Raw genomic sequence first — 14,366 nt, forward strand, 5'->3', positions numbered from 1 at the left:
TCCTCTATTCTCCTCTTACTGGATAGGATGCCTTCATAAATTTGATGTAGCTTGGCATGTTTTGAAGGGCCTCCACAAATGGAATGTTGATCTGGAGTTGCTTGAGGATGTCTAAGAAGAACCTCTTGAAGTGCTGCTCCTGGTTTTGTTTTTGGAACCTTTGTGGAAATGGAATCTGCCTTGCCTTTGATATTGGTTGAATGACTTCATTTTTCTGCATAGGTTTGGCTGGCTCCTTTAATTTAGGTGCTGATTTTTCTGTTTTTCTCAAATCACCTTGCTCCTTGTCGCTTTCTGAATCTTGCACTTCAATTACAGTAGGCTCTTCCTTTTCAATTGGTTGAACATTTTTTTTCTGCCAACTTCCTCAATGTAGAAGGCCTAATAACATGCTCTGGTTGTTCAACCTCTCTTCCATTTCTCAAATAGAGAGCTTTACAAAACTCCTTTCCATCTCTCCTTGGTGCTTCAGTATCACTAGGAAGAGTCCCCACTGGTCTATTGCTAAGGGAAGATGCAATCTGCCCCATTTGTGTCTCTAAGCTCTTTAAAATTGCTCCATGACTTTGAAGCATGACCTCATGATTTTGCAACATTCGATTTGACCACTGGTCATTTGGAGGAGGTTGATTTTTTGCATTAGATTGCCTTTGTTGATCTCTAGGATTTTGTGAGTCAAAACTAGGTGGAAAAGGATCTTTTGGCTGATAAGATTGCTGCCCTCCTTGGAAGGACTGATGTTGATTTCTATTTCCAACATTTTGATGGTAATTTTGGCCTTGATTTTGGCCAAAATTTCCACCTTATTGCTGCCATCTACCTTGGTTGTAATTCCCTCTATTATTGTAGTTTCTATTGTAGTCATCAACATAGAAGGCTGAAGAAGGGTTTCTTGGGCACTCCTCAAACAAATGGGAACCATAACAAAGTGAGCAGATTGGTGTGGCTGCAGCTACTTGGGCAGGTGGTTGCTATTTGGTTTCGGCCATTTGCTTGACTAAAACTTTGACAGTGTTATGCAATGCTGCCATCTCAGCTGCCATGGAAGTGACTTCACTCACCTCATAAAGTCCAATTGCCTTCTTTGGAGCTTCATCTCTCTGTTCTGGCCATTGGCAACTGTTCTGGCTTATTCTCTCAAGTGTCTCATAAGCCTCTGGATACCTTTTCAACAAAATTGCTACATTGGCAGTAGAATCCAAATGAGTTTTACCTTGGTGACTCAATCCTCTATAGAAAATTTGAATGGTGGCCCACTTAGGAAGACCATGTGTAGGACACCTTCTGATTAACCCCTTGAACCTAGTCTAGCTCTCATGGATTGACTCATCAACATACTGTCTAAACCCTGTGATGTCATCCCTCAAATCACACACCTTTGTGGGTGGGAAAAACCGCATAAGGAAGGCTTCCCCAAGCTCCTTCCACGTGGTGATGGACTGCGCAGGCAGATCTTCGATCCACTCTTCTGCTGCCCGAGCTAGAGAAAAAGGAAAACAAAAGTATAGGAGATTTTCATGAATTTTGTTATGTGCTTGTGGGGGTCTTCCTTGGGTAATCCATGATATTGAGTCATGGATTGCAGCAGCTGTATCATTCCTGGTTTGAGATCAAAATTCCCTTCCACTCCTGGCTGGACTATGCCAGGAATCTCACCATCAAGTGATGGAATAGCATATTCAGCAATGGGAAGCTCTTCATCCACCACAACTAGAGCATGTTGCCATTCCCATTGCCATTGACGTTTTCTCCATTAACAAATTCATTGTTCGATTCTGCCATCTTCAAGAATTCAGCAGCAATATGTGTAATACTGCTGGTTATTGTAATTAGAATTGAATTCTGCAAGAATCTATCAGGAACTTGAAATTGGAGTTAGCAGATAACAAGAAAAATATGTGAAAAAGAAAAGAAGAAAAGGAAAAAAAAAATTAACAATTCTAAAACAAAATCACAAAAGGAAAATAAAATCAAACATCGTTCCCTAGCAACGGCCATTTTGTTGGTAGTAATTTTCTGAAGATAGAGTTATCGTTCTCAGGGAACAAGTTGAATTATTTTTCTGAAATAAGGATTCTTGAATTGAAGTTTTTCTATTTTTATAACAAGAAATTTTGGATAGTCTTTATCAATTATTAAAATCTGATCTAAAAAGTAAAGAAATAATTTATCAATGTTAAGGGCTTCTGGGTATATCTCAAATCATGGATAACAAAAATTATTTGCATTCCTGCAAATTCGTACATTGCTATAGCATCTTTATCTCTGTTTCTGAGTTACTACGGCAAGTTTAGCCGAAGCTTTCCAGGTTCAACAATAAGGTTCAAGAAAGACTTTTCTCAAAGTTTCTTGAATCTTTATAGAAATTTATATCAGAAAACACCTTCAATTATTCCTAACCAAAAGGGTTCATTTAACACTTAACAAAAGTCCATTTCCCAATTTTCTTTTGTTGAAATACTCAAGTCCCATTCCTATGGAGTTCTTGAGTTAAAAAGATAAAAGTACCAAACGAATGAGGATGAAAGAAACAATAACAATGCACATCAAGAAATTTCACCCAATCATTTTGAATACCCAGAAAAAGAAAGGAATTAGAAATCCATTTTTAAAAACAACAATTCAAAGATTAAAGAAAAAGAAACATGCATTAAGAAATGAGATCAAGGTCAATCGTACAAATCAAAAGCACCAATTACTATCTAGGACTAGAAAGATTTAAACTTCACTTGCATGCACCATTGATTCTTCCTTCCGGCAAAGATACTTTGTCACTGCACTTCGAGCTCAAGAAGAAGAATAATGCATTCAGCCTTCAACACAATCTCTCAACACTCGGAGTCTTCTAAAAACAAGCAATAACGAAGATTGAAATTCTAGATCTAGAAAATTTGTATATGTTTTACAACCCACAAAAATAACTAAAAACTAAAAATTCTAAAAGCTAGTAGCCGTCTACTCTTCTTGTTCATCCAATGGTGAAAATATGTTCTCACTTCCTTGAATTTGATCCACGTGGCTGCTTCAAAAGCAATTCCTAAAAAATTGAATAATTACATTTATCAGTAAAAATAAATTCACTTGGGCTTGGTTACTTCCTTATTTTGAATTGGGCCATATTTCACATTCTTTCAGCCCATTTTCCTGTAATTGTCAACCCAAAGAAATTTAAAATAACATAAAATAATACAATATATATATATATATATATATATATATATATGTATATATATAATTTAGTGCTAACAAAATACCCCAAACTTAAGCAATTGCTTGCCCTCAATCAATCAGACAAACATTCACTCAGAAAATAGTCTGTTAGCTCAAAATACAGTCACATAATGTTGCCTTGCTAACAGTTGTGCAAGTATGCGCAAGAGTATACGCAACAACAAGTAATATAGGGCTTTTTATGGTTCCCAGTTATCGTTCCCACAATGATCTTTTGCGTTTCAACTTGGAATAAATTGGTAATTGCTAAACATAACCAAAAATAATATAAAATCAAATTAAATACTACTGCTATTCTAACTCAAGTATACTGAAAATATTTTTGAGAAAAGTTTCTTTTTCTTTTTGGAAATGATGATTTTAGTTGGTGAAAGACTCTTTACTTACTGATTGTAAAATTAAGTAAATGGAAAACTTATAAAAATTTTATGCTTTTCTTTTAAGTTTTAAAAACAAAAAGTTAACTCAGATTTGGACGAAAATACAAAAGGATAACAAAGATGGGTTTTGAAAACAGAATTTGGAGGCAAGTTGGGTGTCAATTTCCCCTTCCCTCATTTGCCATTAGGATGCTTTGACAAAAAATAGTTATTGCTTCCAGCTTAACGAAAATACTAAAATAACTATTGTTTCCCAACAACAATTTTCTTCCAATAACAACAGAATGACATATCCCTATGTCACTGTTATCATAGGATCTTGAAGTACCATTTCCTCAAGTTACATGGGGGTAACTTCATCCCTGGAGACATACCCATTGAGAGAGATCTCTCTCCACTTTCCATGTGCTCACAGTGGGGTCTAGTGGGAGTTATTTCCCAATAATCTCACACTACTAGGAGTAACGTATGTGTGATCATCACATAATAAACTCAGCATATAAAAACGCACAGTAAACAAACTGGAATCAACACTTTAAACTTCAAAACATCACTAATAACAAACGAGTTATGGGTACTCTTTCAACCCAACTTTAAGGAAGTTAGCTCATCACCACAGGTTGAAGAGCTAACATACAACAAAGGTCCATAATAAAAACAGCAAATTACAACGTACAACTAACAAAAATAAAACGCAGGAACTATCAACAGCAGATAGCCCTGAAGCAGTGCTCACAAAAAATTACAAATAAAAATACTAAAAAATAAAAAACAGAGAACATAAAAATATCCAAAGAGCAGAAAAATAAACTCAGCAAAAAAGATGAGAAGAAGAGGAGAGAGAGCCCTACAAATGCTTTTATCTCCTCCTTTATAGCTGATCCAAAATCACCTCCTCAAAACATACGTATGCTCTTCGCTCCACTCGATCGTGGGTGTCCCTTGCACGATTAGCAACGCACCACAAAAGCATCTCCAGCTACCACTACTAACAACCTCCAGCTCATCAAGTCGATTGAGGGACTTGTTTGGACTTTTCTGTGTCGCACAAAAATCGGGTAGGATTTGTGTTGTGGTTGGTTAGATTCAAGAAATGATCCGTGAGTAGGGTTAGGGTTCTGTGTCTTGAGTGAAAATCAGAGGGTGTATCGGTTTGTTGGTTCGATTCAAGGAAAGAACCGTGATGGAGGGCTTGAGATGGAGGTGGGTCTGCTTGGACGGTTTGCTGTGCTAGGGTTTTTTTCTTCTTTCACTTTCCACGCTACTGAGTCGATTCTTGCTTCTCATTCCCTTTTCCTTCTTTTCTTTCTTTTCTGACTTGGGCTTCTCTCATTTTGTTTCCTTCTTTCTTCAAGTTGGGGTTTTGATCAGTTTTGTTTCATCTGGCCCATTCTTCCTTTAATAACTTGTATTTTAAACTCAGCCCAAGCTTTTCTTTCTGTTCTTCTTTTCTTGTAGATTTAACACCAATTGGGCCTGAAACATATAATATCAGCCCATTAGCACTCAAAATCAGAATCCTTCATTTTTATGCAATATTTGGGGTTTTCATTAACAAAAGATATCCTTTTCATTCCCATTTTAACATCAAACCACATGTTCTAAGTCACAAATCATGGACTTATCACACCCCCAAACTTACATTGTTGCTTGTCCCCAAGGAACAAATTCACTTCCAATCAGCAAAACAATAAGCATGATTATGTATCAACTATTATCCTCACAAGTAACCTCATTTCCAATCAAACAAATTTTTCAAGATAAGTTCACTAACTAAACTCATGACATAAATTCACAAACTTTGTACATGAAAACAACAGTTATTGAATCAACCAATCAAGCAGCTTGAGTAAACATTCAATTCATCAAAATCACTCAACAAACAGTGTGCAAATCCATATCCACACATGTACTCAATGCCTAATGGGATAACAATCAGAGAAGATCTTGATTTTTCACTTCTTAACCACAGGGAATAAAATCACCACAACAAGTAATTGAGAACAGTTATAATGGCTCACTTTCCTCTCATTCCCACTCAGTGTTTCAGGGATCTGTTTCACTCCATACCTCACTAGGAATAGCCTTGACAAGATGCTCATGCTTCCTAAGTGCAACAACAAGTTAAGGTTAAATCAAAGGGACTTGCCAGGGTTGTACTTGGGCTGAGGTATAGGTGGGGTATCTGTGGGAATGATGGCTAAGTAATTATGATGGAAAAAATTCAGCACTTATCAAAGGCATTGGTCTATTAGTCTTAGTGGCTACTTTTCCTACTGCTGAGTACCTTTTCTTTTTCTTCTATTCACAAATTTTTATTCAAATTTTTTTTTTAACAACTGCATCAGAAAAATAACACTTAGTTCTCAGCAGCACTATACAATTTTCTTCAGCCAACAGTAACTTGCCTAATGATTTTTTTCTTTCTTCTTTCTTGTTTTCCATCACAACTACATGGTAAGGTGAGACTATGGATGGGTTTCATTGTGGCTACACTAAAACAAGGCTCAAGCACAAAGGGGTTTCCAAAGGTAATATTTCCAGGATGGCTTTTTGGATTAACAAGGCTATATGAACAGAATGCCCTTATCATTTCAAACCTAAACAAGTGTTACACTTACTTACCTAAGCATCAGGCCAAGTTCTGCCTCATCTACCCAAGTGAAGATCTCTCAAGAAACAAAAAAAAAAATCATCTGTTTAAGCCCAAATCCTCACTGTGTTCAATTACCATCTCAATCACCTATTGATCCAATTTTTCTTCCCTGCCTTAGTCCATTAACATTATCACTTTTTTCCTGATATCATCCCTTAGCCATTGAAACACTCTTCTCTCAATTCTATATCCACACTACTGACAGCTGAGCATTTTCTAAAAAATTCAAGCTCCTTAATCAGAATTCATCTACTGCTATTTTATGCGCAAAGTCTTGAAATAAGAGAATCTTTTTTTTTTATTCATCCCAAAACAGCAACTAAAGACAAAGCTAACATCACACCAAAAACAAGATAAACAACCATTAATCATCAAAACAAAACAAAAGATAGCCAAACAAAAGTTTCAATCAGCATTGACCACCCCCAAACTCAAGATGAACAGTGTCCTCACTGTTGCAGAAACAGGTTACCAAGAAAAAGAGTAACAAAATTAGGAACAAGTAACCTGGGACCAGAAGAGGTTCTGGCCCTATTTAGCAGTCTTCCTCTTTTTCTTGAAGTGGATGGTGTAATCTCCTTTTTGGTAGGATGGGGAGGAGGACCTACTGCCTTAACTTGAAATTGCTCAACCTGATCCTCTGCTAGAATTCAGCCAAGGCTGCACTTAACACCTGTAATAAGAGTGACGAAAGTGTCAATGTCATATGCTCTCTTTTTTTCTTTTTCTTTTTCGTTTTTTGTTTTGTTTTGTTTTTTTTTTAAAAAAAAAAAAACTATTTTGCAAACTATTTAAACTAATTTTTAGATAACAGGCAGCAAACAAAGAAATAAACGAGTCACAGAAAACACACAACAAAAAAGAAAAATAAAAAAGTCTAACATGCTTAGTTTATAGTCTTTAGCTAGACTTTTTGCTTTCTTTGCTTGATCATTTTCAATCAGGCTCACTTGGGAAGAAAGAAACCTTCTCCCTATCATCTCCCCAGTAGTGTTTGACCCTTTTTTTCTCAACCTTGAATTTTCTACCATCTTCCTCATCCAAAATTTTCACAACTTCATGCAAAAAGATTTTAACTTTAAAGGGTCCTAACCATCCAGACTTTAGCTTCATAGGAATTAGCCTTAGTTGTGAATTAAAAGGTAGAGCTAGTCGCCCTGTATCCCACCACTTCATGATCTCTTTCTTCATAACTTCCTTCATTATTGGGTTCAACCTTCTCTGCTGTTCTCTAGAGCTGTTGTTTGGGTCAGTCAGGAGGATCTTATGCATACCATAGGATGGATTTATTCCTCTAACATCTTTCATACTAACCTCCAAGCTCTCGCAAACAGTGGATTCTAATGGGTTCACTAATTCTGCCTTAATAAAAATTTTCTAGACAGCAACATCAATCACATCTATCCTAGAACACTCTTCCATTTCTCTTGGGTACTTCATGGATTTTAAGATATTAAACTTAATTTGCTCACCATTTACATTCATGGTCAATTCACCTTCTTTCACATGTATTACAACCCCACCTGTGGCTAAAAATGCTCTCCCCAAGATTATTGGCACCTCCCTATCCTCCTCATAATCTAAAATTATGAAGTCAGCAAGTAGAATAAATTTATCTACCTTGACTAAAATATTTTCCAATTTACCTTCAGGATATACTAGGGACTTTTCTGCCAATTGTAAAGTGACAATTGTGGGGCTAGGCTCTCCTACTTTGAGCTTCTTAATGACACTCATGGGCATCAAATTAATGCTAACACCTAAGTCACATAGTGCTCTGCCTATGTAATGGTCACCTATGGTGCAAAGGATTGTAAAACTGCCTGGGTCTTCTAATTTGGGAGGCAACTTGCTCAGCAAGTATTTGCTACTCTCTTGAGTAAGAGCCACTGTTTCAAACTCTTCCAACCTCCTCTTCCTAAAAAGTATCTCTTTCATGAACTTCACATAAGTGGGCATCTGCTCTAATGCATCTACAAATGGAATATTGATGTGAAGTTGTTTTAAGAGGTCAAGGAATTTCCTAAATTGGTTATCTTGCTTCTGCTTTTGAAGCCTTTGAGGAAATGGTGGTGGAGGTCTATTAGAGACAACAGGTGTCTCACTACTTGGTTTAGATGTTTGACCCTTTGGAATGGATTTTTCCATAGAAATATTCCCTAAAGATGGGTTTATTGGGGTCTGAATTTCTGGTTCAACCAGAACAAGCAGATGATCACTATTTGCAGCCCCTTGGGGGCTGTCATGGACAACATGTGGCTGAACAGGTTCATAATTTTTATCTTTTTCCTGCTGCACTTTTTCCTCTTCTCTTTTTTTTTAATGTGGAAGGTCTAACCACAGGTTCTGGCTGATTCACAGATCTGCCATTCCTAAGCTCTATCATGTGACATTGCTCATTATTCCTCCTAGGCTCTTCAGTGTTACTAGGCAAAGTACCAGGTGGTCTGCTATTCAAAGTATTTGCTAAACAGCTTAGTTGGGATTCTAAATTCCTCAAAGATGCAGGAATACTTTGCACAATAGCTTCCAAGCTGTTTTGCTTAGTCTCATTCTTAACCAAATACTCCCTCAACAAAGCCTCTAAGGAAAAGGTTGAAGAGGTAGGCATCTCAGCAACTTGGTTTTAAGTAAATGAGGCTGAAGACTGAGCAGCAGCTTGCTGCCTTGGGGGTTGTTGGAAGTTTTGGGAGGAAAAGGTGGTCTGATTTGGGCATTAAAGGGTCCAGTTTGCTGCCCTTGCCCTTGGAAATATTGAGGTTGTTGGTTCTGCCTCCATCCTTGATTAAAATTAGTGGAAAAATTATTTTGGTTCCTATTTTGGTTCCCTGCATAAAAGAGAGATTCTGGGTTGGATGGGCAGCTACCAAACAAATGGGGTCCACCACAGAAAACACAAGTTTCACCTGTGTTCACAGCATTGACTTGAGGTTGGGGTATTGGAACTTGAGGCTGAGACAACCTTGCCTCAATGGCTTGTCCTTGGGTTTTTACTAAAGTGGGCAGTGCATCAAACTTGGCTGAAAGGGTTCTTACAGGATCTACCTCATGCAAACCAGTCACTCTCCTTGACTGATTTCTCTCTTCAGGCCATTGGGCATAATTTTGAGTCATTTGTTCCAACAACTCATAGGCTTGATTAAAGGACATGGACATAAACATGCCATTAGCAGTAGAATTTGCTAAGGCTCTGTTTTGAGTATTCAGGCTATTGTAAAGGGTCTGTAACACTGCCCAAGAGGGCAAACCATGGTTGGGGCATTGCTTAAGAAGGATTTTAAACCTCTCCCACACATCCACTAAGGTCTCACCATCCTTCTGCATGAAGTTGGTGATATCACATCTAGTTTGCACTATCTTGTTGGATGGGAAAAATTTCATGATAAATTTCTCAGCTAGTGTGTGCCAATTAGTTATGGAGTTGGATGGAAGGGAGTTCAACCACTCTTTGGCTTTATCAGCCAGTGAATGAGGGAAGAGCTTCAATCTCAGCACATCATCCGAGATTTTAGGATTCCTAAAAGTGTTGGCCACTTCTATGAAATTTCTAAGGTGCTTGTGTGGGTCTTCCATCAACAACCCATGGAATTGCCCCATATTTTGGAGCATAGTGAACACGACAGGTTGGGCAATACTTGGATCTAACTTATCCAGCACAGGTATGATGAAGTCCATCATGGACCTATCATTGTCATCTATTATTGGCGGGATCACTACCCTCTCTGGTCTTCCTTCTCCTTCTCCATTCCCATTTACACTTCGTAAATCCTCTATTTCTTCAACTTCTAGAAGTGGAATTTGCCTATGTGCTCTTTGGGCTCTTCTCCTAACTCTAAATGTCCTTTCAGGTTCTGAATCAAAAGCTTATAAGAAAGAGTGTGGAGTTGCACTCATGCACCCTTTTTAACTAAAACAGGAAAATCTGACTAGCACCAACTTAGATTACTATTCAGTTTTGTGTTAAAAAAATAAATAAACAAACAAAAACCTGCCAAACAGAAAAGTCCCAAATTGCAACAACAACAGTTCACAATAAAGAAGACAGAATTAAAAGGAATCTAAAAATAAAAACAAAAAAATAAACTAATTCAGATCAGCAATCACACTGAATTCTACAAATGTACGCTATCGATCCCCGGCAACGGCGCCAAAATCTTGTTGTCTTGCTAACAGTTGTGCAAGTATGCGCGCAAGTATACGCATTAACAAGTAATATAGGGCTTTTTATGGTTCCCAGTTATCGTTCCCACAAGGATCTTTTGTGTTTTAACTTGGAATAAATTGGTAATTGCTAAACATAACCAAAAATAATATAAAATCAAATTAAATACTACTGCTATTCTAACTCAAGTATACTGAAAATATTTTTGATAAAAGTTTCTTTTTCTTTTTGGAAATGATGATTTTAGTTGGTGAAAGACTCTTTACTTACTGACTGTAAAATTAAGTAAATGGAAAACTTATAAAATTTTTATGCTTTTCTTTTAAGTTTTAAAAACAAAAAGTTAACTCAGATTTGGACGAAAATACAAAAGGATAACAAAGATGGGTTTTGAAAACAGAATTTGGAGGCAAGTTGGGTGTCAATTTCCCCTTCCCTCATTTGCCATTAGGATGCTTTGACAGAAAATAGTTATTGCTTCCATCTTAACGAAAATACTAAAATAACTATTGTTTCCCAACAACAATTTTCTTCCAATAACAACAGAATGACATATCCCTATGTCACTGTTATCATAGGATCTTGAAGTACCATTTCCTCAAGTTACATGGGGGTAACTTTATCCCTGGAGCTATATCCATTGAGAGATATCTCTCTCAACTTTCCATGTGCTCATAGTGGGGTCTAGTGGGAGTTATTTCCCAATAATCTCACACCACTAGGAGTAACCTATGTGTGATCATCACATAATAAACTCAGCATATAAAAACGCTCAGTAAACAAACTGGAATCAACACTTTAAACTTCAAAACATCACTAATAACAAACGAGTTCTGGGTACTCTTTCAACCCAACTTTAAGGAAGTTAGCTCATCACCACAGGTTGAAGAGCTAACATACAGCAAAGGTCCATAATAAAAACAACAAATTACAACGTACAACTAACAAAAATAAAATGCAGGAACTATCAACAGCAGATAGCCCTGAAGCAGTGCTCACAAAAAATTACAAATAAAAATACTAAAAAATAAAAAACAAAGAACATAAAAATATCCAAAGAGTAGAAAAATAAACTCAGCGAAGAAGTTGAGAAGAAGAGGAGAGAGAGCCTTACAAATGCTTTTATCTCCTCCTTTATAGCTGATCCAAAATCACCTCCTCAAAACGTACGTATGCTCCTCGCTCCACTCGATCGTGGGTGTCCCTTGCACGATTAGCAACGCACCACAAAAGCATCTCCAGCCACCACTACTAACAACCTCCAGCTCATCAAGTCGATTGAGGGACTTGTTTGGACTTTTCTCTGTCGCACCAAAATCGGGTAGGGTTTGTGTTGTGGTTGGTTTGATTGAAGAAATGAACCGTGAGTAGGGTTAGGGTTCTGTGTCTTGAGCGAAAATCAGAGGGTGTATCGGTTTGTTGGTTCGATTCAAGGAAAGAACCGTGATGGAGGGCTTGAGATGGAGGTGGGTCTGCTTGGACGGTTTGCTGTGCTAGAATTTTTTTCTTCTTTCACTTTCCACGCTACTGAGTCGATTCTTGCTTCTCATTCCCTTTTCCTTCTTTTCTTTCTTTTCTGACTTGCGCTTTTCTCATTTTGTTTCCTTCTTTCTTCAAGTTGGGCTTTTGATCAGCTTTGTTTCATCTGGCCCATTCTTCCTTTAATGACTTGTATTTTAAACTCAGCCCAAGCTTTTCTTTCTGTTCTTCTTTTCTTGTAGATTTAACACCAATTGGGTCTGAATCATATAAAATCAGCCCATTAGCACTCAAAATCAGAATCCTTCATTTTTATGCAATATTTGGGGTTTTCATTAACAAAAGATATCCTTTTCATTTCCATTTTAACATCAAACCACATGTTTTAAGTCACAAATCATGGACTTATCACATAACAACACATTTTTAATTTTAATAATTTAGTTAAATTTATCAACCGTCTATGCAAAACATAACACTTCTTAAAGCATTGATCAGGCTTAATGTTAACTAATTCCTACATCAAATTAATTATCCAACTGCAGTCAATCAACAATCATAGAAGCATTCAATCAAAAATTCATGCACACTCAAATAGTTGCAACCCTTAACTTAAACTGATTCTATTGACATTCCACTGAATTCATTTCCAAAAATATTTAATCAATCACACTCTTTCTTTCTTTTTATAAGGAAGTTCACTCATTATCATCATGCATAAATGCTTCCAACCTACACTACCATTTAGAAACTTGAAGTCCAATATGCTATCTCCATCAAAGGGTCTATAAGGCTTGTAATGAGACAAGGCTAGGATCTTTGTTTTTCTGGTCACTTGGCTACTTAAGCTGACCCTTAGTGTCTAACTAATTCTCATTACCTTTTCTGATTTTTTTTTTTTGCCTAAACAAGACAAAGGGAACTAGTGACTCTCTCCTCCCTTTTGTATAACTTCCTTCTCTTTTTTACTTTTGCCTCTCTCTTTTTTCTTTTTTTAACAGAGAACCCTTTTTTTTATAACATCACTAATTCCCCTTTTTATTTTTTTATACATCCTGATCCTCTTTTCTTTTTCTTTCCCTTCTTTTCTTACAACCGACTTCCCTTTGCCTTATTTAGCTCACTATATTTCTGAGCTAATGAGAATTAGCTAAACATTAAGCTAGCCATATAGGGTGGACAAGGAATTTGGCTTATAATTCCAGGGTACCTGATCAGAAAAGAAAGGTTTCAAGCTCAAATATAGGGACCAAGGGATATAATTAAAGGGTGAGGCTTTTGGCTCTAGACTACACATTCAGAAACAATGCCCTAATCACACAGAAATAGCATATTAGTCATCCAAACATAGTGCAGTATTCAAAACACCAATACACAATGACCACTCACAAAGGAATAGAGTGTTTAGGTTCAAATACCTCACATGTTAATAATTCAACCGACAAGTGATGAAATTCTTACGTATGTTAATAATGGATTTTGGAAGTAATGTTTTGCAGCTATAAGGAATTAGTGAGAATCTTAATTAGGTGCTGAAAACATTGAGGACCCGCTTAGCCAATATCTAGGAAAGAAATTCAACTCTAAATTTCATTTGAAGTAAATAGACTTCTTTATACAAAAGTAGTTGATGCTCTCCGGCAAGTATACCGATCGCACAAGTAATATAATGAATGAGTAGAGTATCGTCTCCACATGGATTGTAAACCAAGTACTACAATAACCAGTCCCCTTAAGTTGGAAAACTCGGTTGTTGTTGGAAAAATTGTTGTTGATTTTGAGTAACAATAAGAATTAAGAGTAAAGACTTGTTTTTGACTTTATGTTTAAGAGAAATAAAACAACAATTGATGTTGTAAAAATAAGAGAAGGGATTGTAGCTAGAGTACACTCACCGAATGATTCCCACTTCTTACTTTTGATTGATTTACAATACTTATTTATATAATTACTCAGATAAGTTATTATCTAAAAATATTTAATAGTTAACCCTCAATTCCTTGCAAGGTTAACCCTTTAACCCCAATTGGAACCCCAATACCTTACAATGTTCCTCATGGTATTAAGCAATGAACGCAATAATTTAAGCATCTGCAATTACACATACATCTATACCTAGCATGCATATAAATTGTTATCTTACTCTCTTTCAAGACCAAAACCCCAATATTCCTATCTAGGGTTCTAACCCTCAAGCTATCCTCAACTACTAGAGTGATCAATTCCAAAAAAGAAGATATAATTACGCACAAGGTAAAGATAAAGATAATTTATATAAACGAGCAATTATAAATCAATCTGTCGTAACAAGGGTTCACATAGGGTTTGTGACCCTAACTACAATATAAAATAAACTAGCCAACCATTGTCATGGCTTAATATTCAATATTCAACATAACCTTCATAAATGAAAAGGGGAAGAATGGAAGAACAATGAACTCTCTCTGAGCACCACCGT

General features: G+C 36.6%; 1 protein-coding gene and 1 non-coding gene across 2 annotated transcripts; one reads left to right on the top strand and one right to left on the bottom strand.

Annotated features, from left to right (window-relative positions):
* Positions 1–7,644: 7,644 nt before the first annotated feature.
* On the bottom strand, positions 7,645–9,942 carry LOC133311123 (uncharacterized). Its single transcript, XM_061512144.1, has 3 exons — positions 9,174–9,942; positions 8,606–8,850; positions 7,645–8,526 (listed from the first exon to the last, which is right to left on the bottom strand). Exons 1-3 carry the CDS (start codon positions 9,940–9,942, stop codon positions 7,645–7,647), a joined length of 1,896 nt encoding a protein of 631 aa, XP_061368128.1.
* On the top strand, positions 9,512–9,617 carry LOC133311128 (small nucleolar RNA R71). Its single transcript, XR_009751528.1, has one exon. It is a non-coding gene; the product is annotated as a small nucleolar RNA R71 (small nucleolar RNA).
* Positions 9,943–14,366: the final 4,424 nt, after the last annotated feature.

This window comes from Gastrolobium bilobum, unplaced genomic scaffold (genome assembly GCF_033153095.1).
Source record: "Gastrolobium bilobum isolate Gb01-03AN ecotype WA unplaced genomic scaffold, APGP_CSIRO_Gbil_v1 utg413959, whole genome shotgun sequence".
In the NCBI taxonomy this organism is placed as follows: Eukaryota; Viridiplantae; Streptophyta; class Magnoliopsida; order Fabales; family Fabaceae; genus Gastrolobium; species Gastrolobium bilobum.